Source organism: Stegodyphus dumicola, chromosome X2 (genome assembly GCF_044657685.1).
Source record: "Stegodyphus dumicola isolate Sdum_Otavi_A_Nest chromosome X2, ASM4465768v1".
Taxonomy (NCBI): domain Eukaryota; kingdom Metazoa; phylum Arthropoda; class Arachnida; order Araneae; family Eresidae; genus Stegodyphus; species Stegodyphus dumicola.
The window spans coordinates 33174029-33200717 of NC_140781.1; the positions used below are offsets into that span (position 1 = coordinate 33174029).

The 26689-nt window shown below is 31.9% G+C and overlaps 1 protein-coding gene and 1 long non-coding RNA gene across 3 annotated transcripts in view; both read left to right on the forward strand.

The window, feature by feature from the left end:
• LOC118187585 (uncharacterized) overlaps positions 1-8121 on the forward strand; it is a 64860-nt gene extending 56739 nt beyond the window's left edge. For both annotated transcript variants that reach the window (XM_085809473.1, XM_035357835.2), the window contains exon 9: positions 6318-8121. In XM_085809473.1, the coding sequence (XP_085665599.1) occupies positions 6318-6490 (173 nt within the window). In that variant the 3' untranslated portion in view covers positions 6491-8121. The remainder of the gene's footprint in view (positions 1-6317) is intronic.
• An 11074-nt stretch (positions 8122-19195) lies between these two features.
• Positions 19196-25339, forward strand: LOC146992722 (uncharacterized). The gene is made up of 2 exons (XR_015039078.1): positions 19196-19737; positions 25073-25339. It is a non-coding gene; the product is annotated as an uncharacterized LOC146992722 (long non-coding RNA).
• Positions 25340-26689: the final 1350 nt, after the last annotated feature.

Here is a 26689-nt window from a genome sequence, read left to right on the forward strand (position 1 = left end):
ACACTAAAATGAAAATTTAATTTTGAAACATATATACTTGCTGGCTATCTGTAAAGAAATGTTTATCTAGAATCTTCGACCAATGAAACCCACTTCTTGCATTTTTTAACGAAGTAAATATGTCTCGAGTTAAGTGGCTCTATTGAAGGTTATAAAATACCTGAAGTAAATGGAGATGTAGTTACTTCCACTGTTAAAAATAGGTTTGAGAAAAATAATTTCTTGAACAATGTGCAATTTAACGGGCAGTTCTCAAAATAATACTACAAACTATAAGTGTAGAGCTGATACGTATTTTTCTGAAAGTAGTAAAAAAAAATTTCTCAACAAGGGATATTATTTCAAATTGCTGTAAGGTTATCTTGCGAGAAACTAATGTTTTTGTCTTTGCTTTTTCTTTTTTGTACAATTCATTTTGCCATCATTCAATGCTCTTAACACAATTCTTCAAAGCAGAATGCATTAATTCATGTTTTATAATCAATGATGTATGATCTGTTTAAAGACATTTTATCAAAGTTTGCAAAACCAATCTTTGTTTTGTTATCTAATTCTGTATATGATATGATTTATGGTGAAATAAAAAATCGGAAGAAAGATGAAGATTTGGTGATAGAAGCTGCAACTAATAAAGTAGAACTTTCAGGAGGAAGACTTAAGTTTTATTTCCACATTAGAAGCTACTTCTGCTGAGTATGTGATTACATAATGCATAAATTTCCAGTCAACGATGAAGTCATTTTACATGCTAAAATTGCAAATGTTTTTTAATAGATCCAGTTTTACTTCATTTAGTCATGAGACTTTGTTGCAACTGATAAATTGCAGTCACAATTTTGCAATTTACAATTAGAAAACTTGGATAAAGTTATAAAATCAGGTAGGATTGAAGGTTCTTAATGAAAGCAAAAGCCGCCACTGTTCATAACATTTGCCTGAAAACTGATTTAAAGTTTTTTTTAAAAAAAAAAAAGATGCAAATACTGCTTTTACATCCATTTTTGTACTGTTTATATCTAAGAATTAATTGCTGATAGTAATTAACTATTGATTGCTGATAGTAATAATTGAAATGTCTGATAGTAATTAACTATTTATGATGGTTAAATACTAATAGTTAATTTAGAAGTTATTAATAAAGTTATTATTAAGAAATATATTTGTCATTGAGAAAAATCTCATGGTTTCTTAAAAATCCGATTTTTGAGTGTCATAGTTTGGCAAATATGCTAGTGCATTCCATACATATTCTATATTAAAATCTGGAGAAGATGTAAAGTACTTCTATCTGCTGCATTCCTTCACTCTCAGGATAATTGGTCACTAGTGTAGCATGGTACGCATATACATTAACATTCATTAGGATTGAAAATTTTGAGGGAGAAGAAATTTCAGCATTTTTGCTTGCTGAAGATGATGAAACACTTGTAACAGCTGCTCAGAATGGGATAATGAGGTACTGGCTTTTATCAGCAAAGCATATTCAAAAGACATGGAAGTCTTTGCACACTGGTCCTGTCTCTTGGATGGCCTTTGATTCAACTACAACATTGCTGGCAACTCGTGGTTCCGATTCAACTGTTAAAATATGGGACATAATTAGAAAATACTATACTCACAATTTAAAAGGTGGCAAGGGTGTCTATAGCAAAATTTGAGAAGAAAGTACTTGTAAAATAAATTAGAATTTGAAGTACCTCGTTGCTGATCTTTCCACTTATGCAGAAAAAATGGGTGCCAAAAATTTGCACTTTTCAGTGTAAGGATGGGTGAATTCTAATATTTACCATGACTAACTAACTAACCAACGAGCCACCTTTTATTAGACTTAAGAGAATTAAGCATTTTTTTAAGTCTCTTAATTTTTCCCACTTATGTATTGTAAATATACTTATGTATACTATTAATGTTTTCAAAAAAAAAAATGTTTGCAATTCAGTGTTAACTTACAAGGAGTTTTATATTCAAACTTGTTTTGTGTTAAATAATGGTTTTTTCACCTTCTAACATCCACCCATTCCACTGTCATTTTAACTTTCTGTGGTTTATTAATACACATATCTAAGGCTTAACTAATGCTGTTAATCCACTTCGAATAACTGCCATGTCTGTATGACACTTTCAATAATTTCTTCATATTATCCATTAGATGGGATCTGAACATTCCCTAGACTAAGACCTTTTTGGATTCGTTAGGGCAAAAGAACACTTTTGCCAAACATTTCTTGCCTACAATTTCATGTTTTAATCCATCCATCATTTCGCATGTACATCAATGAAAATACCATTTGGAAAATTAGTTTGGCATCTTCTTTTAAAAATAACCATGGGTTTTAATTTTGAACCATCCATTAAGCAGGAAGGCACTAATGAAGTGATATTTTTCATGACCTGTTTTTTATGTGAACCATTTTTTGTTCCTTTCACATCAATTCTTGTATTTCTTATCATATCAAACAGTACTAGAGTTTCCAATATGTGACAGTAACGTTTTTTGCTTTTGAAGGTCAATAATGTAATTTTGGAAAGTAATCTATTTATTATCAAAAATCTTTCTGAAGTCTTTATAAAATTTTTGTTTTTCTCACAGAACTAAGTTATTCCATGACGTAAATTTATTACACAGTCAATGTTGCTTTAAAGTTCTCATTTGTGTTCTTTTGGCCCACTTTAAAGCAAATAAATCCTTGTTGCTTTGGCTTTTCTACATTGTTTTTTGTTGCAATTAATCCATTCTGGGGCTTTTCTAGGACCTAGCTTGCAACAAATTCTTCTAAGAAAGCCAATTTTCTTTACACAAAGCACGTTTAGTCTTTGTCATATTAATTGTGATTTCATATATCTTCCACTTACATTATGAAGCTTTCACAAACACCAAACATCTTTTCTACAATAAGATTTCCATTTTCTTTCCCAAAATAACTGTCTTTGCATTTTGAACCAGCCCTGTGTTGCTTTTCGAGGGAGTCGCATATACTACTAAAAGGAACACTAAATCAATTGTATTTCAACTAAAGAAAATGTGATTTACTAAAGCCTTCAATTTTTATTTCAAAATCAACTTCAAATAACTATAGAAAGAGAAAAAATCTGATTCCTAATTCCATGAACTCGTTCAGGTTGGAGGTACATTGTTATTACAAATTATATCTCCCTTCCTCAAAACCTTATATCATTCTTTTGGCGACTGCATTGAATACAATCCACCCTATTTGCAGAAATATTTACACCTGCAAATATTTAACCCACACACATATTGTTCCCTTTATCATTTGTCAATTTGGTACTCCATTGTTCAAAAGACTAGGACAAATCTTCAGATAAGTAACCTCAAAAGATAAGAATTCTGCACGTGTATCTTTTAGGTTTCTTCGTGAAGAATAGGGTATGCATTATACAGCGAATATACCTAAAAATGTAGGTTGAAATTATAGACGGGCATTATAAACCAGTGAGTGTTATATGCTAGAAAATTCAGTACTTGTACAATATTAGCGGCCTTGTGTGGAGGAAAGGAGATACCGGGACAAATTTTGAAAGCAGTGTTTGTCATTTGTAATTTAAAATGCCGAAAAAGAGTTAATTATGAAGAATGTTTTGATGTTTTTTATGAAGTTTGAAGCATTTTATATTGGTGGGAAAGTGCAGTTTACGAGGAAAACTGAAACAATTTCAGATTGATGGTGGCAAAACTACTGATGCGATTGAAAATTTTGAGGGAGAAGAAATTTCAGCATTCTTGCTTGTTGAAGATGATGAAACACTTATAACAGCTGCTCAGAATGCGATCATGAGGCACTGGCTTTTATCAGCAAAGCATATTCAAAAGACATGGAAGTCTTTGCACACTGGTCCTGTCTCTTGGATGGCCTTTGATTCAACTACAACATTGCTGGCAACTCGTGGTTCCGATTCAACTGTTAAAATATGGGACATAATTAGAAAATACTATACTCACAATTTAAAAGGTGGCAAGGGTGTCTATAGCAAAATTTGAAAAGAAAGTACTTGTACAATAAATTAGAATTTGAAGTACCTCGTTGCTGATCTTTCCACTTATGGAGAAAAAATGGATGCCAAAAATTTGCACTTTTCAGTGTAAGGATGAGTGAATTCAAATATTTACCATGACTGACCAACTAACCAACCAGCCACCTTTTATTAGACTTAAGAGAATTAAGCATTTTTTTAAGTCTCTTAATTTTTCCCACTTATGTATTGTAAGTATACTTATGTATACTACTAATGTTTTCAAAAAAATGTTTGCAATTCAGTGTTAACTTGTTAAACTTACAAGGAGTTTTATATTCAAACTTGTTTTGTGTTAAATAATAGATAATATTTAATAATGATGCCTAGTACAGTCAAAAGTCGTTAATTCGGACACCCATAATCCGGAATGATCTATAATCCGGACCTCAAAGCTACAAACTTTCTGCGCATGCGTCGTGTTGACGCAAAACCTTTACGGCTACGAATATGCTTGTGCGCATGCCAGTTACATTTACGCATGCGCGTTTAATGTATAACGGACGGTATAAGCTAAGCTAAAATTATCTAATTCAGTTAATGTTGCAGAGTGCGTTGTTCCTTAATTTTCGAATTGGATCCGGCTTATTATTTTTTTGCAGGCTGTTGGAGCAATTTTATATAAGTAAGCTAGAACTTTCGATTATGTCAAATAGAATTTCGGATATATATTTACTAATATGTAAAGAATCTAAAAAGTGAAATTATGTTTCGAAGTCCATTAAACAAAAAGTGGAATTGCTGCAAAAAATGGATAAAGGCATATCCTTTGTTTATCTAACCATTCCGAAATGTGTTTATCAATTTCATGCTGCTCTGCCGGGTGGGGACGCCACGGTGCGCAATGAATTGGAAGTTGATCTGTCAGCACTATCTTTATCTTCAGGGCAGATGTTTTTATTTTATTTGGCTTATAATTCCTTGCTAAATGTAGTATTTCATCTCGATGTGCTCCGTCTTTGATATGATTTAAATCAAATTCCTCGTCATTATAATTCGCTTCCGATAGCGAAGAAAGTAAACAAATAAATATTGAGCTTTTTTTTTTTTTGTAAATTTTGATACCCTTTAGATCATAATTGTTCTTTATCTCATAAATTACGGTTTCATATTTTTAAGTTTATAATTTCTGCATGCCATCTTACCAGATTTAAACTGATGATCTATAATCCGGAAAAATCGATAATCCAGAATCGCCGAACTCCCGACGAGTCTGGATTAAAGACTTTTGACTGTATATGCTTTTGTTTTATGCTTAAAATAATATTACAAGAGAGGGCAACTTCATAAACAATTGAATTTATTCAGCTAATGTTCTTAAAAATCCATAATTTCCATTTAAAGAAATGTGTATGAACAGTAAATACGTTACTAATATTCTCATGAGGTTTTATTAATTTAGAATCATAATCAGGTAATCATGTAAAAATGCATTAAGTAACAAATGCAAGATTCTGTGAATAAGATTTCCTTTTGATAATAAAAATATTAATCAGGTACACCAATAGTCGAGTGGTTAAGTCTCTGGACACCGGTAGTTTGGTCCAAATCCTGCAAATGGGCTGGCTGCATGGGCATTTTCGTAGTTTTGCCCATGTGTAACATGTATACGAGCTAGCTTCCATTAAGAAGTCCTCCACGAAGTCATCCCTCCCCTTAGGCAGATGGCCCTTGAGGCTTTGCTATAATCACATAAACCAAACCAAGAATATTAATCAATACTTCTCATAATCTGCATAGGTGGGAAAACTTTCTCTAATTTGATATATTATTTTTGTAACACAGCAGCTTTCAAATGCTTGGTTGCAGCAAGACAGATTTCTGAAAATGGTTAATGGCAACAGTAGGAAAAAGTTTAAAAGAAAAATTTCCAGAAAAGCGATAACTGCAAAAACATACAAGGGTAACTGCGAAAACATATAAGGATAAACAAATAATGTTTTAAAAGATGTTGAAGAGGACGGGGAAGGGTAAGTGTCAACGATAAAACTGGAGTTCTGTGGATGTTTTATCTTGTGGCTTTGTACTTTTCCACGACTGGCAATTCTTTCATGATGTAAATAATAAAATGTGAATGCATTTTAACAATAAAGTTGTTTGTTATAATAATGCATACCTCCAATGTAATGTTAGTTTTAAAGGATAGTAAGGTGTTTAATAGGGCACTTAGATTTATGGAATCTTGGTGGTTTTTAATTATGTATACATGCAGCTGTTTAACTCTTAATTAGCTGCTTTTGAAATCAAACAATAAGCTTCTGTTATGTGATTGTCTAATTATTTTTCAGGTGAGGAAAAAACAGAACAAGCTGAAAAAAACGAAACTGAAGGTAATGAAGAAAAGATAAGATCAACTTCTGAAAATGAAGAAATGAAAGAGTTGGAACCTGAAGATAAACCAGAAAAACTTATCAGTGATGAGAGTGAAATCAAAGCCCAAGAAGAGTCGGTGGCACAGTAGACATTAGATATTTGCTAATGAATTTTGCATTTTGCTACCTTTTTTTAAATTCTTTTTAAGCCTTTATTGTACTGCTGAATCTTTATTTTAATTGCTTTTTTATGAAAATTTTCATGTTTATATTGCTAATTGAAGAACTGTTACTTATGTAGTCCTATCCTTAGGACTGAATTTTGTACCCAAGCAGCTTATTTTGTAAAACCTCAAAGCTTTAATTGTATTCTGTGATATTTTCAGCATGTATATACTCATCTTAGTAGCTGGAGAATGATATATTAATGGAAAGCTTATTACATTTTTTGCTTAATTTTTTATTGTGGATATTAAATGGAAGCTTGTATATTTTTCATTTTTTCTTTTTAAAGTTCCTATTGTTATAAAAATGATTCTTTTAAGTTTTGTTTTTAATACTATTTCTGTAAAGTTTTGCTCATTGTCTATTTTGAACATTGTTTTTATACATTTTACAATTATATTTGCTAATAACTGTCCATGTTATATCACTCTCTTTTTTACAAATGATGGTATGAAATGGCTAAAACACTTTATTACTTTTACAAGGAAAAAAATCTAGTATTTTGCTACAAGAATCTTATATAGTCTATTTGCAGGTTATATGTAAAGATCTTTTTATGCTCACATGAATTGTCTTTCTGATGAACTTTTATTATTTGATCTATATTCTTCTTGTATGAATTTCACGACACTTGTCCCAATGTGATTTGTTTTTTACATTATATTTTTCTATTTTAACTGCTTTTACACTAATTTATAACATTAGGTATATTTTTTGCTTTTGCTTCCTATATTATAAAATATACAATTTCTACACATCATATGCTGTTTTATCACAATTTTTAACACACACTGTGAAAACATTAATTTTTGTGCTTGTTTCATAGGCAGGGATAGGAATGTGTATGTCCATGTGTTTTTATGCTTATAGATGTTCGTGTGATTTGTGCTTATAGATGTGTATGTATATGCAAAGCCTCTTCATGAAATTACTGCCTGTATTCTAAGTTCAGCTTGATCATTCTATTGAACATTAACACATTTCATATGCTGTGCATATACTGTTAGAAAATTAGTATCATAAATACTTCGCTTTACAGTATTGTATCTTTAAACCTTTTGATTGGAAAGTTCACGATTTCATTTTTATTTAATTTTTCATCACTCATTTTTTACACAAAGACCAGGTCTGGCCTAATATAATTTGCAAAAAGAAAGCTAATTAAAAATTCCAATGTGTGTTTCATTTGTTTGTGTTAAATATAATTTTTTTGTTCAATAATTTTTTATATGAAATATATTTTTAATGTGAATGTGTATATATAATCATTACAATTTCATGAGCAGTTATCTATATCTATGCAAGATTGATTCCTAAAGTGCTAATCATGTTTGAAGCACATCTGTTATTAATATACACGTGATAAAATATGCAATGAAATCTACTCCTTGAATGAATCTATTGAATTTTAAAATAGTCATGTTTGTGTATAATTACTAATATGTGATATCTAATGAGGCTCGACTTTTAATTTTCCTTATTCATTCTGCAATTCATTATATGAATCATTGAATGTTACCATTATTTGTCTTTCTGATTAAACTTTAAATTCTGATTTTGTTTGTTCAAATTTGCTCAATATTTCTACTAGTTGGTGTTTACACTTATGGGATAAGTTTTTAACATTGCATAGTAAAATGTTAGAATGTTGCCTGATTTGGTGTGAATTTTTCAAGTTTTTTCATTTTCACTTTTGAATGTGAAATACGTACATTTTCTTTAAATCATCCCATAAGGGTGTTGGGATGCTTTTTAAACAAATATTAATTATTAATTTGACAAGTATTTTTTTTCTTTAAAGAAAAAGAAATCCTCATGCACCACAAAGTATCACACAGGACTTACAAATTGTAAGTAAAAAAGGCAAAATTATAAGAAATAACATCAATTTTCAATAATGCAATGAAATCATACACAAAGAAAAAAAAGTAAATACAAAATTATAAAAATGTATAAAGAAATCATTTACAATGCTTAAAAATAAGTCAACAAAATCTTTGAAAGCTTGGTAGGTCGAAGCTGAAGAGACAAAATCGTAACATTTCGACGGCCAATGAATTCCAATTAATTTTAATCTGCATTTCAATACATTTCTTGCTTTATCAAGCAATGGGCAGTCAAAAAGCAGGTGGAAAACGCTTTGCTGAACACTAAGATTCCAATAACACAAACTGGAAGACGTCAGCTTAAGCCATTTAAGATAAACATTAAACTTACCATGTCCGGACAAAAATTGTATAACTTTAAAATTGAGCAACAAATCCTTACTTTTTGGTCTTTCAAAAATAGTTGGGAAGAATGTTTTTATAACAGATCCCTTATCAGAAGAGATATAATCACAGTTCCACTTGTCAATGATTTTAACTTTGAATGATGTTTTGGAATATTTACATCAACATTGATATCATTTTTAGTTTCATTCTTAGTAAGCCAATCAGCTCTCTCGTTTCCATAATTACCCAACTGACCACGGACAAATGTAAAAAACACTGAAATACATTCTCCAGATCTCCGAGAGACTGCTGTATATAAACAGTATCATTACATAAAAAGGTATTTTTAAGGGACTACAGGGAAGCGTGAATTTGTACAGATTAAGTAGCTGGAATCAAGTCCACAAGTATGTTTAATTGTTAATTTATCAAATACTGTTTAAAAATTCTCGATATTCAACTACATTACTTTGGAATATGCATCAAAAATTGAATGTTGCTGGAATTATGTTTATTTCATTACATACAGGATATTTGCAAGCTGTTTTAACAAGAGGAGATCATCAAGAAGAATATTTACAAATACAATATTAAACTGAGACACATGAAAGTAAAGTTAAATGCCCAAGTTGGATTATCAAAAGTGAAGTGAAATGAAATAAAGTGCAGTGTCTCTTTTAGATAGTAAAATACTCAGTGGTTTACATAGCTCATACTGGTGAATGAAAGATTGGTGCATCTTGTTAGATTCTTGGTGATGTCTATCTCATCTCCTGCCAATGATTCTCATGATGAGATCTTCCATGACATCCACTGATATCTCATACACTAATATTTTGTTGATTGACCTTCAGAAATCAGTTATGTCTAATCTCCCATTTAGGAAGTGGCAAACTGCCTTTGAAAAGTGTGTTGGGGGGAATCATCATAGATACGAGTACACTGCATATTGCTCCATTTAATGAGTGAAACACTTTAAAAACTGGAAAATGCTTATTTCAGGAAGACATGGTATGTTGAAGAAATTAGTTCTGGAAATAGGTTAGCTCACTTAGGCAGTCAATAAGCATATTTACCAATATGTTTACATTAAATTTGCTAATGTTTGCTAGTGCATGGGGATTGCTTTCAGGCTAGAAATGCTTATTGCAATTGTTGAAAATGCCTTCCCAAGTAAATGAGACCTCATAATTGAGTAACACCAAAGCAGAAAATTTCATTTTAGTATTTGTTATTTGCAGCACCCATCTCTCAAACTTTACATGGTGGGGATATTTATCTGGTTTTTAAAGATTAGATATTCAGTGTTTGAAAGGGATGCATGAGTGTATATAACATTGAACACCATATTGTGACAAATGCCAGTGTGTGATGCCTCCTCCCATCCTTATCAAAAGAGCTGATTCAAGTATCCAAAATATGATTTTCGGTTTCCAGCATCTGCACACTGCTTACATCCTATCTCTTTCTGGTAGTGAACAAGCCAGTTTTGTGCTGTCTGTTAATAGTGTCAAAGGTAGACTGGTATATGCTAATGATGCATAGGACATCACTTGCATTACAACCATTGTGCTTCATGTACCCTTCCATTCGCTTGACCAAAATTTATGCATTTGAGAGGGAAATGGGAAGCAGATGAATACCTACATATTCTTTCTACATGTAATCTTCCATGATATATATCTAGTTTATTTTGACTATGCATCCTCTTTTAATAATTGGATGCATTTAAACATTGCGTTTTGGTTCGCTTTCTGTTGAGCTTTGACCAAATCAGCTGCGACTGTCGATGGTGCTTCTTTTCATTTGAAATTTTCATGTGGAAAATACAGTGATGTTTTAAAGATTTGCTTCATCTTCAGCAGGACTGAGGCTTGTTGGATGTGCTTCAAAATTATTCTTTTCCGACACTGAGTTAGTAGAATGGTGCTCTAAGTTCCATCATAAATGTTTGTTTTGATGGGTACTGTGACCTTTTATTTTGTTGAAACCGTTTACAAAAGCCCTGTATATTTTACTTCAAATAATAATAAAAAACTATGCTCATTTAACATTCGTTAACGACATCTAATAGGCCTTTGTATTGTAGCATGCATATGGTTTGTAATAGATTGAATGCACTCTGAACCAAGATACCATAATAAAATTTATTTTGCCAAAAAATCACTTAACTGTTCTAGAATTTTTGTACAAATATAGTCTTACAGCTGTTCACAGTATCAACAAGTATAATCGATAGTTACACTTTAAACTAGTAAGAACATTAACACAAATCGATTACATTCCTTCAATTGCAGAGACTGGATAAAAAATAGCGATATCTTGCCAATCTAGGGATATAGCCATTTACTCATTGTTAAATAGCTTTGTCCCTGTATTCTTATTTTCTGGCAAAGCATCATCTCTTTAGATTTTCATGTTGTGTTATATAAAAAAAGTTACAAAATTTCTCTAAAATTATTTATTTAGATACAAAATTCATAACAGCATGTTTTTGGTCTTTCAAGCATTTCATCAAAACTGCTGAATGTGGAAAAAAAACTCCCTGACTGTTATGAACATCTGTCATAGAGAATTCCCAAGCATCTTTTTTTGAAAATACAAAAATGTTAACAGGTCCTGTTTTAGAAGTAAAATTTATTCTAAATTAAATTTTGAGAAACATTTTAAAAATATTTACATCATATATGTTCAGGAGTTCAAGGAAAATTTATTCAGCAGCATTTGAGGTTTTTAGCAAACTAGAGAATCACATCGAAATTGAATGTGCCACAATCAACATGAAACCTTCAGGTTCATTAGCCAAGTTACATGCAAAACAGCTTAAGAATTATAAGAATTGGCCTTACGTTAGATGTGAGAATCTCAAAAATTCTAAGTACCCTCAGCCAATGTAGTATGCGACACCAGTAAATGCTTTTAAAGGCAACAGTGTTAAAATAAAAATAAAATACTACATTCCTGATCTTTTTTTTTTTTTTTTTTTTTTTTTATAAAATATTGTAAAGAACTCTTGAACTTGATTTTTATCCTAGAACACAAATCCATCGCTATGAAAACTGGATTAATAAGACATTGAGTATAAATTAACACTTGCAATATTTTTTGCAAAGCTTTCAAGTGCCACAATCTACAGAAAAGCAGTGTTATGCGCTTCTCTTGGGATTGTTAAAAAACAACAAATTTTTGCTTAACGTGTAATATATGTAATAGATATAAAATATCTGAAGAATTTTATTGCAAATATTATGCAATTTTAAAAGTTTAATTTCATCATTTTCTGTAGGTTTGTTTGAAAATATTATAGGAATTCAAATTATTTCATTTTAAAAAGTGTAAGACTAACATGAAAATAGTATGGTTATACTTTTATTTCGATTACTTATCTGAATAATACTTTTGTCAAAGAGTTTATGGCACAGATGTAGATTTTAAGGTGCATGCCATTTTATTTTTAACCTAAATTTAAGCATAGTAAGGTCTTGAAAAGTTCCTAAGTTTTGTCACAAAGGCATTTTTTAATGTGTCAATGTGTTGTGCTACATCTTGAAAAGAAGTTTGCATTATTTCTTCTTTTCTTCTACATTCCATATATCTGGATATCTTTTCAATCTGTTCTTGGTTTGTACATAATAATCAGTTTACATATTTCGTGATAGTTATTTCCTATCTGTACTCTCTTTTGCTATCAACTTTGTCGACTAATTCTTAATTTAAAAATCCGCTATTGATAGAAAGAAATTCATTTTTGTAGCATGTATGTGCTTTTAAGATGTTTTAAATTTAATTATGTACGGATGGATGGCAGTTTCTTTAATGAGAAGTTACGGATTTGTATTATAGCTCTTCGTATTCTTGAGTTTTTTTGTTTTTTTTTTTTTCATGAAAATGTCTTCCATTATCTACTTTTTATCATCCGCTTCGTGTAATAATGCCAAGGTTTGATTTTGATTTCTGTGAATTTCCTGTTATCTGTGTTCAGGTAAAAGCCGAGATCAAATTAAAAAATATAAGAAAATGTCCTTTAGAAAATCTCTTTATTTCATATCATAAATTCTTGAAGTTTTTGAGATATTCAGCTAACATTTAATTCCCTACTAATGACATGACATTTTATGGCGTAGTTTCGGTTTTTAATCACCCGTCTAAGAAATAAGCGCTCAATAAGAGTGTCATTTCCTTCAACTTCTCAATTATCATGTGCCCATTCAAACGGATATTTGATCCATTGCACCATGTGGAAAACTTAAGCAGAATGCCTCAACGTCGGAAATATATTATTGTGGATACACAGCTTCCTTGAAATGGTTTTTTTTTTACCTGTACAGTCAACAGACTTCTTTGGCTGTTCAGTTCCCGCCCCCTCCGATGTATACTTACAAATGCTGCAGGGGGCTGGGAGGGAACTTTTCCTGAAACTCCCATTTAAGCTACAAAAAGAAATGTCGATAAATATTGGGGAAAGCGACGTATAGCAAAAGCTATGCGTTATTAAATGAAAATATTATTTTAATATGAATCAAGACAGATGATGTATAAATGAGAAATGCATTTATGTCGCATCACTACATTAGGAGCCCTTAATTCTCCAAATCTCGGTAAACCAGTGGTAAATTTTATTAGTAATGTAACCTTGTAATAAGTCTCTGAATTAAAGTCGTTAAGGCTCATTAGATAGTTGATTATGGCAAAGCATGTAAAGCTGTCTGCTTTAGGAGGATTACTTTCCTTAAGGACTCTAGGGGAGTAAGTGACTCTCATTCATGTTGCATATTGGCAGGAAGTTTCATGCAGTGGCGTAGCGAGCATAACTGGCTTCCGCGACACAACTTTTCGTCACCCCCCCACCCCAAAAATATAGTAAAAAAATAATAAAAATATAATGACAGAATGCAGTACCTACCTTAAAATATTCTAAAACATATTACGAATAGTCACTACTTAGCTACTCTTCTACAAAATACTGTTCTTCGGGATAAATAGGGACACAGGCTCAGGTTAGGCTTTAAATTTGAAGGAAAAAAATCTAGTTAAAAAAAAAAAAAGAAAACTAGGACTGGATTCGCAAACGTGTCTGTCAGTGGAATAGCGGACATCTGGTCACGTAGAGTTAGTTAAAAAGATATTATTTATCTTACATATTTATATAATTGTTTTAAAAAACTGTTTTTAAACAATGGGAAAAGGCACTACATATACCGTATTATTCCGGCGTATAACGCGCACTTTTAATACCGAAATTTACGGGATCGCGTTATACGCCGGATAAAAGATAGCTTAAAAATAAAAAATTATAATTTTTACATGCACCCAAACTGCTGCTTATATAAAAGAAATGGCATACGTTATGAAATTAAACATTTTGAGTATCGGATAACATGAACATTTCGTCATGTTCGTCTTCCGTTATATCTTCAGGCGCATCATCGAATTTTGTTTCATCTTCACCATCGTTGTTATTTTGATCTATAAATAAGTAATCATTATCCGTTACATCTTTCACCAATACCAAACATCATTGGCACGATTTCCAGTTTCTTTCATAAAATGAATGGATTTGCATTTGAAATCAGCACTGTGTTTGTTTCTTTTTGCGGGAGCCATATTTACTACTAAAAGAAGCATTAGATCAACTGTCTTTCAACTAAAGAAAATGCAATTTACTAAAGCCTTCGATTTTCACTTCAAAATCACGGCTTCAAATGACTACAGAAAGAGAAAACATCTAACTCCTTATTCCACGGCCCACCAGCGGCCGAGCGGTAAAGTCGCTGAACACTGGTAGTTCGGTCCGAGTTTCGAATCCCGCGAACGGGCTGGCTGCATGGGCGTTTTCGTGGTTCCCCCCCCCATGTGTAACGTGTATACGAGCCAGTTCCCTTAGAAAGTCCTCCACGAAGGCATTCCTGCCCTTAGGCAGATAGCCCTTGATGCTTTGCCATAATCACACACACACCTTATTCCACGAATTTAATCAGGTTGAGAATGCTGTAAAATAGCATTCTTTTGGATACTTGCATTGAATACAAGCCACCCTCTTTGCCGGAGTATTTACTCCCTCAAGCATTTAACGCAGACACATATTGTTCCCCTTATCGCTTGTCAGTGCGGTTTACCATTGTTCGAAAGGCTAGGACAAATGTTCGAATAAGTTACTTCCAAAAATAAGAGCATTTTACATGTATCTTTTAGGTTTCTTCGTGAAGAATTGGGTGCGCTAATATACGGCGAATATACCTAACAATTAAAAGATGTAGGTTGAAATTATAGATGCGCGGAAAATACGGTAACTAGATATATTGATACAATTAATTAATATATATATTTCTTGCTTTTGATGAAGCAAATTTATCAATTACTTCATTAAAGGTCGATCATTTCAAATTCTTCTCTTTCCACACTTAAAAATGCCAGGTCACTTATGCGATCTTCTCTCATCGTTGATCGTAGATATGTCAAAATTAATTTTAACTTGCTGAACGAACCTTCGCAACTAGCTATTGATACTGAAATAGTAAGGAGTATTTGAACTGCGACTCTCAGGTTTGGAAGAATACCGCCATGCGAAATTATGGAGGTAAGAAGCTTTAATGGAATTTTAAGTTCATTTTGTTCATATGCGGAGTAACATCTTTCAATCACATCGACGTAAGAGTTCTGTTCCATTAAAATCTGTATTATAAAATTCACCTAAATTTTTACAATTCTTTTCAAGATCTTTATCAGCGTTATCCTTATTTAATAAACTTTCAACGCTCAGTAAAAATCCAAATTTGGAATTAAGATCACTTTGTCGTGTACTTATTTCCTACTGCAGATGATCAAGAACATAACGGCAGACATTTCACTTTCTGTAGAAAAGCCAACATCTAACAACATCAGCAGCCCCCGGTCACTGACATGGTCTAAATAAAAAATTATTTTTATTATATTAGGTTATTACTTTTGAACAACACAATAACAGTAAATAAAAAAGAACTTAATTTACTTCAAACAGCAAACAATATAGTAATAAAATTTGAATACTGTCTATCTCCTCAATTATTTCACTGAACTATATTAACAATTTCACTCATACACTGTTCACCGAATAATAGAATCGTCGAGTTAGATGTTAAAAGGTAAAATGCATACCAAAGATATCTATAGTATTTCGGCTGCCGAATTAATGATAGTTCAAGATCGAAGGGTTTATAATATAATAAAGGACTAGAGTGTATTGTTTGTTATCGTTTTAAAATGACGGGTCGAACAGCTGCTGAGTAGTAAATTTGCTGAACACTGGTAGTTCGATCCGGGATTCCAAGCCTGGCGGACGAGCTGGCTGCATGGGCGTTTTCCTCCATGTGTAACGTGTATACAAGCTAGTTTTCCTTAGAAAGTCCTCCACGTAGGCATCGCTCCACTTAGGCAGATAACCCTCGTGTGCTTTGCCGTAATCAATAAACCAAACCAAACATTTTAAAATGACAAGTCCAAGCTGTACATGCATTTCGTTTAAAAAAGATAAAAGTATATCAGTATTTTAGAAAAAGTGGTCAGGAACAAAACGTTTTGTATACTAAGATATTTGATTGATTTACTACAAACATTGTCTTGGAGACCATTTCATCATCGCATCGTACTCCACGGTAGACACATTCCCTACTGGCATCTTTTTCAAAGGTGCCGGCTATTATTCATATGCATTTTTCCATTTCTTCGTACACGGCATCAAGAGAAACTTTTTTTTTTTTTTTTTTACTTTTAGATGTTTGAAAACCTTTTATATTCTCTTGAACAATAAACGTCTTTCATTCTAATGTACGAACAGTGTCGCAATAATAATTTATTTTGCTTAGCCTCCACCACCGCTTAATGTTATATAACAATACTGTATTGCAATTTGAAATCCGTTATTGGCAAATGTCCAGCAGTGTACTTCTTCAAGTCCGTACTCGTAAAGCCGACCATAAAATTATAAATGTAATACAATCAGGAATGTAATTAAGTCCTCAATGTAACGAAGTAAGGATCTTAAGTTTTATTTTATTTTAAAACTTTACTCTTTTCTTATTTTCCGCTTCCGGCCAGAATTAAATGTGTTAACTTGTTTATGCAAATTGTACTTGCTAACGCCCAAGTATTTAAGTTGTGGCTTTTTGCTAAGAGTTAGAGAGAGAGGGAGGAAGCGTGAGTCGCCTTGCCACTGCATAACACGCGAGTTTTCAATCAGCTGTTGTTTGCCTTTAAGGCCAGAGGTTTAGTCCTCTTGATATTTTGAAACGTATTGTAGTTTCGGCAGTTTGCGTACTATGTACGTAATCTTTTAAAAGGCCAGTCTTAGTCTTAGGCATTTGTAAAGTAATTCAAAGCACTGTAGAGACATTAGATATATTTTTGGAAGCAGAAAGATGAAAATTAGCAATCGCCTTCGCTGGGAATCGAACCACGGACCTCTGGAATACCGGCCCAGCGTGCAGAACCAATACACCACGAAGGCACGCTAGGAAAGTGGGAGAAATACCTTATAACGAAAGAATGTAACGAAATGTAAGAATGTAACGAAAAGTTTTGCTACTTATATTCACAAGCAAATCGCTATATATAATCAAACTTTAAAGATACTTTCAAATATATTATTATACACCATGTCCATAAAAGCCTATAAGCAGCAATTATTCTCTCAACCGTTGGTCATAGGCATGTACGTCCAAGTACAATAAAAGAGCTTTAGATGACGCAAATATTTATATTATGGTATTTTTAAATTAATAAAATTAATTTTGTTGAAATTACGAAAACCTAACCTTTATCTTATGGTATCCTTGTCTGTATAGTTACATATAACAAAAATTTATACTCAGTTTTAAAAATTAAAAAACAAAAATGTTTGATTTCCGTACGAGAAAAAACTAATCAAATTATTTCAAGTTTTTTTTTTTTTTTTCCCTCAGATTTTAATTCCATCCATTATCCTTGAAGGAATAGATTCAAAAATATATTAAGATTATTCGATATGGATTTTTTCCCCTTCGTTTAATGCCATTCAGTGATATTCCTTTGCGATTTACTCGCGCGCATTATTCTGTAATTTATAATTTTACTGCATTTGGTACGCCGAAATCATTTTCACATAAGTAATTTGTAAGCTTTCAGATGCTAAAACTATGCTAATAACATTCACACGCAGATTTATTATTTTAAAATCATAATCTAATCGTCATTCTAAAAAATTCTTTGGATTAAAAATATTTTGCATTTTTAATTTATGCAAAAAGGAAGGAAACAAAAAAAAAAGTTATAAGTCGGCTATTTATTAATGCTTAAAGACTGACACTGTTTTCTAGAGCATCAATTAATACAATAAGACCTTCTTTCCTGAAAACCCAGTTACATTTATAAAATCTTTTCATGATAGATAGCAAATCAAGACTCGGTTTATTAAATCTATTAATACCAGAAAACTTTTTCTAAACTGAAATTTCTTTCTAAATTTCGATTATTTTTAATTTTGTTTACGTACAGTTTCAATATTTCGCTCTTCAGTTTGCAGACAATTCCTGAACGTTTAGAAAATAGGATCTCAAATTATAAAATTAAAAATCTGGGTAATTTTTGTTCTGCACGAAAGTCAAATATTTTGTGTTTTGTTTTTTAGAACGAGTATAAACTTTCAACTAAATGTAACTATAGAGCCAGAAGACCGTATAAAAATTTAGATTTCATAATTTTTACAAAACTGACTTTTAATTTTAAAAATGCTCAAAATATGAATATTTTCCTTAATTAAAGCATTCTTATAACTGGAAGTATATGTGTAAGACCAATGGTTGCGAAAATAAAGGCCGCGAAATGACTTCTAAACTTTTCGCAGCCAGGAAACGAGAGAAATCAGTTTTGCTGTTCCCGGGATTCGAACAACGGATCTTTTAGTTACCAGCAGGCCATGTTAACCACTTACACAATGAAAGCACCCAAGAGGAATTGCCGTAATTCCTTACGATGCTATGCCCCTACGTTATAGCACAAGTCTATAAGGACGGGGCTATGCGGCGCTAGTTATTGAGCAATGACAAATAGTAGATGTCAGGAAAAAGTGGAGTTAACACAAAAGTGCATAGTAATGTGGCAAATACTGAAAAAAATATACTCGCATTTTTTACTAAACAATAATATTAACCACCGCTATGTTGATTCCTTCATGATACTGAAAGATTTTTTGCGGTTTTACGTGTATATTAAAAAAATAAATAAATAAATATAAAAATTAATAACGATTGCACAGATTTCGAAACGTAAATCTCAGACTTGAAACAGGTACAAAGTTACTCTTACAGTTTATTTTCAGGTCCTTTATTATACATCCCTGCAGTATGTTATAATTAGTATCTGAAATGAATGCGCCGACAGGAACCTCATTTCATTCAACGCAAATGATGAAGTGAGTCACCATTTTTTTGTCCTAAAGAATACGTTTAGTACGGTATAATGATTCGGAAATCCGCATACTAAATATTTCATTCAGTTGAATGCAAAATAAAATAATAGAGACGCTTAGTTTCCAGTTAAACGGTTATTAGTTCATTGTTTAGGCGACTGTATTCTGCTTTTGAAAACATTTTGGCATACCATGTTCGACGCATTCTGATGATTAAAATGCTTTCTCAGTTTCCTCATTATATACCAATCATTGATAAATCAAGTATATATATATAACATTTTGGCATACCTATTCGACGCATTCTGATGATTAAATTGCTTTCTCAGTTTCCTCATTATATCAGTCACCAGTCAATTGATAAATCAAGTATATATAGAGAGAGATAGATAGATATAGATATAGATATATCATTGTATACAAGGCATCTTCTAACTGTAGATTTTGTAAAAGTGGAAAATGATCGCACTTTACGTATTAACCACTTTGGTTATTCTCTCTTCAGGGGTGATGTGTGCACCTATGCGTGAAAGAATGGGTAAGTTTAAACATTAATTACTTAACAAGTTTTTTAATTTCAAGAGAGACCCCTTTTGTAAATTCAATGAATGATGTGTAAATGAAACTGATTACACAAAAATAAAATAGTTTATTCTAGCACTAGATATATATTTTCCTTAAATCACAGAGGAAGTACTGAAGGTAAGTTTCCGATATCTTTTTGTTTTTCCCGAATGTTCTTGAATGTTTCGCGACAAACATTTTTAAAGTCGAAACACTTTTCATCACAGGAACGAAGATTATTCAAGCGATTATAAATCATAAAGTGAAATCTATTTCAAAAGCCGTGGGGTGACTATAAAAGTGAAAAATTCACTGTAATTGAAATAAAACAAGCTAGCTGCACCTAATTCTGCTTTTTCAGCTCAGCTAGGCAGTTCTCATTTTCCACATCTTTAAATTTTTCTCATCAGATTCATTTTATTATTTTTATTAGACTTTAAATTTTTCTCATCTCATCTAGAAAGTTCTCGTAAGATGTTTACTCTTCTTATGCATATTTTGACTGGCTGATTTGTCTATTTAATTTCTTACATTTCATTACTTTCTGAGAGTATTTTATAATTCCCATTTCAGCCTGAGAATGTCTTATTAAATTATATCTATCTTAGCCGTTATGTAGAAAGGTTTTCAAAAGCCGTTATTTTCAAAGTTGAATACTTTACAGATTTATTATCTCAAAAAATTTCACTCAACTTTTATTTCATTTCACAGCTTATACTTAATTTAAATAGCAACTGCTCCTACATTTAGGTTTATAATTGTCTTAATTTCACTAATATGTGTGTGTGTCCGTGTATAATTAAACTAAAATAATGCAGTTCTAAATCTGATTGAAAAACCTTTAAAATCAAGCGCTAAAGCAGCTTAAGATTTAATTAATTAAAAACTTAAAGTAATAATTTAGTAGAAGTAGATGAAATTATCCGAGTAAAATACTGGAATTGTACTAAAACAAACCTATTAAATTTTAAAAACATAAAGTGAAAGCTAAGACAATCGCACAGTGTTTTGGGAAAATAAATTTATTTATTTAAAGTGAACTTATTAAAATTGTAAAACACATATTACATTATTCATATTTTTATGCTACAAGAAGACTTCTCAGTGGGTGTTAATCTGAAACACTGAAACTTGAACAATCCTAGAGAACAGAATCACATTTCATTCCGCATGAATTTTTAGTGTTTCAGATTATTACCGATTGAGAAGTCGGTCAAGAGCATGAAAATATGCATAATCTAAAATGTATTTTATAACTTTAATATGATTTATAAGGTAACTTTAAATATTTTTTTTTCCAAAGTAGCATGGAATCATTTTAACTTATTGACTGCACAAACATTGTCTCTAATCCTAGAGTATTGATTTACGTTTCGTTCCGCATGAATGTTTACTATTTCAGATTATTACCCCTTGAAAATTCGGTTTGGAGCATAAAAATATGAATAAGCTAAAATGTATTTTCTAATTTTAGTATGACTTATAAGATGACTTTAAATATTTTTTTCCTAATTTTTAATTATATCTCATAAATCATATTAAAATTATAAAACCCATTTTAGATTATTCATATTTTCTCGAGATCGACTTCTCAATGGGTAATATAATTAATTATGTATGCATATATAATTATAACGTAAATTTGTAATAGCCCCTTAACTTTCCATTTTACTCTGGATATTTTCCGTTGCCATATTGCAAACTAAAAGTCAACCAAATAATATCGAAGTATTTGACTACCAATAAGAGGATTGCAAACCTAAATCCTTTTAATTTTCAAATAGGCCTCCATCTTGAAGTACGACACATCTCGCTTTCTGCATTTTGGCATATTAATACTATTGCTGTGCCACTCTCTTCTTCCCGCTACGATATCAAAAATGTAAATGTTCTAAAACAGACACGATTAGTGCGCTAAGTTATCTGTGGCCTCAAATGTCAATTAAAATAAAAAATGAATACTTAATCTGCGACGTCTGTCAGCTTATTCTGCCCCTTATTGGATTATCATGACTTTCAAGTATTCTCATAGTATGCTTCAATAACTGAGGTATGAATGTTTCCAAATTATTACAATACGTTACATATATACATATGTAATAATAAAATTCCATAGTCAAGAATACACTTAAATTTCTAACTGTATGTTCTTTTTTATTTTTAATGGCGATGGTCTCTTATTTGAAAGTACGTGGAATTAAATCCACAGCCCCGTATTCAAGTTGTTTTTCCCGCCTTTTCTACACGTACAGTTATAGAATGTTCTGGAAATATTTAAAGCGAACTGGATTGGCTGACGAGGCTGTCGTCATTTCTTGGAAGCTCCGCCTTCCAGAGGCTATAAAAGGACTCGCAAAGGAATATCGGGGGCTTTTCTTAAATGTCACGATGCAGTAAACTTCATACAAAAAGTTATTAGTAATTCTTTTATTTACTCCGGATATCTGATTTTGTAACTGCTATTTCTACTGACCAATAATAAATGGATCCCGTTTTCTAAACTTATCGTCTGATAATTTAAGCTACGACTACATTTATATTTCTTCAGCAATCTATTTATTTCGTACAAAAGCTGGTACATCATATATATATATATATATATATATATATATATATATATATACATACATACATACATATAAAAGGAGCGTTTTAAAATACTAAAAAATCTTTATTTTTTCAGATTAAAGATTGGCGTATCATTTTTGTCATGCTTCAGACCGACTTCTCTAGAGCTTATTATCTGAAATAGTATTAAACATTCATGCGTAATGAAATGTGATTCAAAGCTCTAGAATTATTCAGGTCTAACCATTTCCTTTAACTTCTTTGTTAAGGAACTGGAATAACACTGTCCCTAGAGCCTCAGCTGGTCTTAATTGGGCCCTTTTTCATTTAGTGGATCTACAAAATCGGGAGGATTTCCTTGATTTTTAATAATCTTTATGACGAGTCTTGATTTAATGCATCTTGTCAAAACTTTGCATTTCATTTAGCTCAAGCGTACGAATTTAAAATATAATAACGTGTCTCATATTATAGTTTTGAGAAAAGAAACTCCATTAGAGATAAAATAACGTGGAGTAAACATAAAGACCAGAAAAACGTGCCTTTCAAAAATTTACGCGAAATTCAGACCAATTTTGATATTTTTTTTTAAATTACCCTTCAGATATTGACCTCGTAAAAGTGCTCCTGCGAAATTTTATTTAAAAATAATATTTTGCAAAACAGCGTTAATTTAAGAAACAAGTTTCAATACGTAAGTTTCTCTGAAATGTTGATATTTATGATTAATAAATTCCCACTGCTTTCTATTCATTCCTGGCAAATAATATGTTTGATTTCCAGCATTTATATTTGTGAACTGTTTATACTGCCTCAGAGGTTGCACATGCTCTAGCGCCGGCCTGGCCAGCTTTAACTTATTAACCACAGAAAACAAGAAAACTAAGATGTCATTGAAGTGCTAGAGAAATGTGCTTCACTGAAGGCGGAACTTGCAATCTGTAAGCTTTAGATTACAGTTTAACACTTCGAAGATGAGTTTACCATTAAAACTCTTTTAACTGAAATTTTAGTTTCTGAACCTATCCACGGTTAACTAAAGCAATATAAATAAGTATTCAAGTGCGTTAAAACGAACTTCGTAATGCGAAGAGGATGAATGTGGGGTGAGGTTTTACGAAACAGATATAAGCTGGCGGATAAATAGATGCAAGGCAACTATTTAGCATTACATATAGTGTTAATTTCAAATGACATGCGTATCTACAAACTAATGTTTCTTCGATTTTCATTGATACATGTGGCTAATTGTCCATCTCTGATTTATAAGGCAATCCCATTAATGAGAATTCACTAAATAATTTATTCTTAAAGAAGATAGACTGCAACCTTCTCTGCAAATGCATTATGCATTTTTATTTGACATTATGTTTTCCTGTTTAAAATTTTTATTTAGTCGACCTGTATAAGACATTTTTTTTTCTTCAAATAGGAAGGCATTTTGCTTTCTTATATGAAAAAAAAAGGCCTAATATAGGATGACTTCTGCCAGTCATTCACCTTTTCTTCTTCTTCTTTTTTTTTTTTTTTTGGGGGGGGGGGGCACATGACTGTCATAAATGTAACTTCGTCACGTTAATAGAATACTATAGTAAAGCATACGAGAGCTAAGGGAAGGGATACCTTCGTGGAAAAATCTGTAACTAAAACTGGCTGGTATTCACATTACACACGGCAAAATCACGAAAATCAGTCATTCAGCCAGCCAGTTTGCCTAACTTGGGTCAAACTACCAGCATTCAGCTCGTCGATATATATATCTGTTGATATAAGTAAGAGCTGCCATGTCTAATGTCTATATAGATGCAGTCTTAAGACGTTTTAATAAGCCCATGCGAGCGGGATGCTAGCCACAATTATTAAGTCGGTTGAGGGAAGACAGTATGAGGGAAATTAACTGCCTTCACAAGATTAGAACCATCGTTTCTACAGGCCCATTCAGGTTCTGCAAGGACTGTTAAGGATCCTCTCAAAACTTGATTCGGGCTATGTGTGTTGCTATATGTTAAACAACGAAAGAGTCGTTCTTTGGAGTTTCGTCTCCTTTGGATGATTTTCGGGAATTGACGTTACTGGTGAAGGGGCTATTCGATGGCCTGGATCTGAGCTTTCTCTATAAACTCTTATAGGTAGGTAGAATAAACAAAGAGTGGGCATGTGTATGGTTCATAATTCCTTACTACATATTTACCAAAAAATACCGAATTACAATTTAATGAAGACCTTTTGTAAAAGTATACGTGGTAATATTTTATTGAATTAAATCTGATGAATGTGGCGAGACATATTTACTGGCATACGGCTAAATATTTTTTTATCGTATGCATCATACATATCCATATAAATTAATAGGTTTTATGTATAATATACTGTTTTATCAACAAAAATGTATAATATAAATTAATCCAACAAAAATTATAAAATAACTCATAAATAAATTAATATTAAGCTTAAATTTAAAAGACATGAAATGAACAACAAGCGGTCTGGAAAGGTGGAACTCCACTGTGCACGAAGCTCAAATATTTACAGAAGTTAAATAGATACAAACAGTGAAGAAAATTTTCATGTATTTTAAGCCATGTGAGTGGCAGTTCTCATTAAGGTCATAGTAATAATCTGAGTTTTAAATAACTTTCAATAATATATATGCACATAGTATTTCCTTTTGTTACAGTAAATTTATGTGTATCTGAACACATTCGTTTTATTGCATTCATACTGATGTTTAATATTTACAGAATCACCACTCAGACCAAGATTCAGGATAGTAGAAGACCCATGGATGCTTTTAAATGGAAACTGGGAGCCTGAATTTCTACGTGAGAAATTAGTTTCACTCGCTTCAACTGAAACTACATCTACAGAACAATTTACAACTCTAACAACATTATTTTATGGATGATCAAATAAAAATGTTGACAATTTTTCATGTAATTTTGAAATTTATAAAAATTTATTCAGCACGAGATAAAAGTGAACAAAAATAAAAATTAACTAAATATGCATCATGGCAGTTTCAAATTCAAATAAACAGCAAAAATGTAAAAAGTGCTGTGTATAAGTAATATCTTTACTTAATTCTTGTTATAGAAGTTTATTAAATTTAGGAAAATGTTTTCCTAAAAATTCTTTGTGAACATAGACTTCAGTTAAAGCACTAATCCATCAACATCACTAAAATATTCAGATAAAAAACAAGATACAAGAACTACGATAGCTTAAGATTTTGCATTTAGCCGTTAAATAAACTGACAGTTAAATGCGGAATGAGGAATAATATTATATTCAGTAGACAAAAACTTGAGCCCTGTAAAGTAAATAACTAATATTTAACTGGCAACCTCATGGCATGAATGATAGCAGTAACTTGCTATGGCATTAAGTCTATAGGTCTATGAATGATATGAAGCCATTTTATCGTCAATTACTCACGAAATTCGGAAAAACCTTACGCTGTCTCTGGCTCCTCTTGACCTGCTCTTGACCTAGGCGGTCATTTAGACTTTCGAAAGGACTCATGATCCGCTCAGGGAATATGACAGAGCACCTCAAAATGTTCGTTGAACCAGTTCGGGAAGGTTTAAACTCAATACTATTTATAGTTTTCTTGAAAAACTAGTTTATCCGCAATTGGATTATCAGCAAGATAATGAAACAAGTACCAGTTTATCCAAAACCTGAGTATAGTTTAACTGCACATTAACTGCAACGACGGTCCCCAATTTAAAGTATGCGAAACACCCTCAGAACAACAAAGATTCCCTTCTGTTTGTACCAGATGCTAAATAGGCTGAACTGAAGGCTTCATGCAGCTTTTGATGCATTTTACGTTTGGCATTATTACTAAAATGATAAAAATAGGACTCATCAAGCCAGATGACTCCTTTCCAAATTTATGTATTCCGTTTTTTTTTTTTATGGAATTCCCACCACTGCATTCCAGCCTGTTTGTGTACGAGTGCTATAGTCTGTTACTTTAAAATTGGCACTTCAAGGTCGTAACGACCCTTTCCTTGTGTACCATTGTAACGTGTGCCGTCATCACTACACAGAGAATATCAGAATTTTAGCAAATTAGAGGACTAGACCATATTCCCTAGCAGTCCTTACCACAGTTACAAGACAAGCCAAAAGAAGTAAAAAAGGGGGCCTTGTAGCGCCTATTCTAAAGTAACAGACTGTGGCATTGATGTTTTCCATGATACTTTACATACATCCAGGACATGCATGTTTGTTCTAAATCTGAAATATGTGGTATCTGAATGATGTTTGCAAGTAATTATTTCCTTGCTAAAAGCCGATTTTAGACATGTCACGTGACAATCAGTCGTGGTCCTGACCAGTGAGTACTTTTT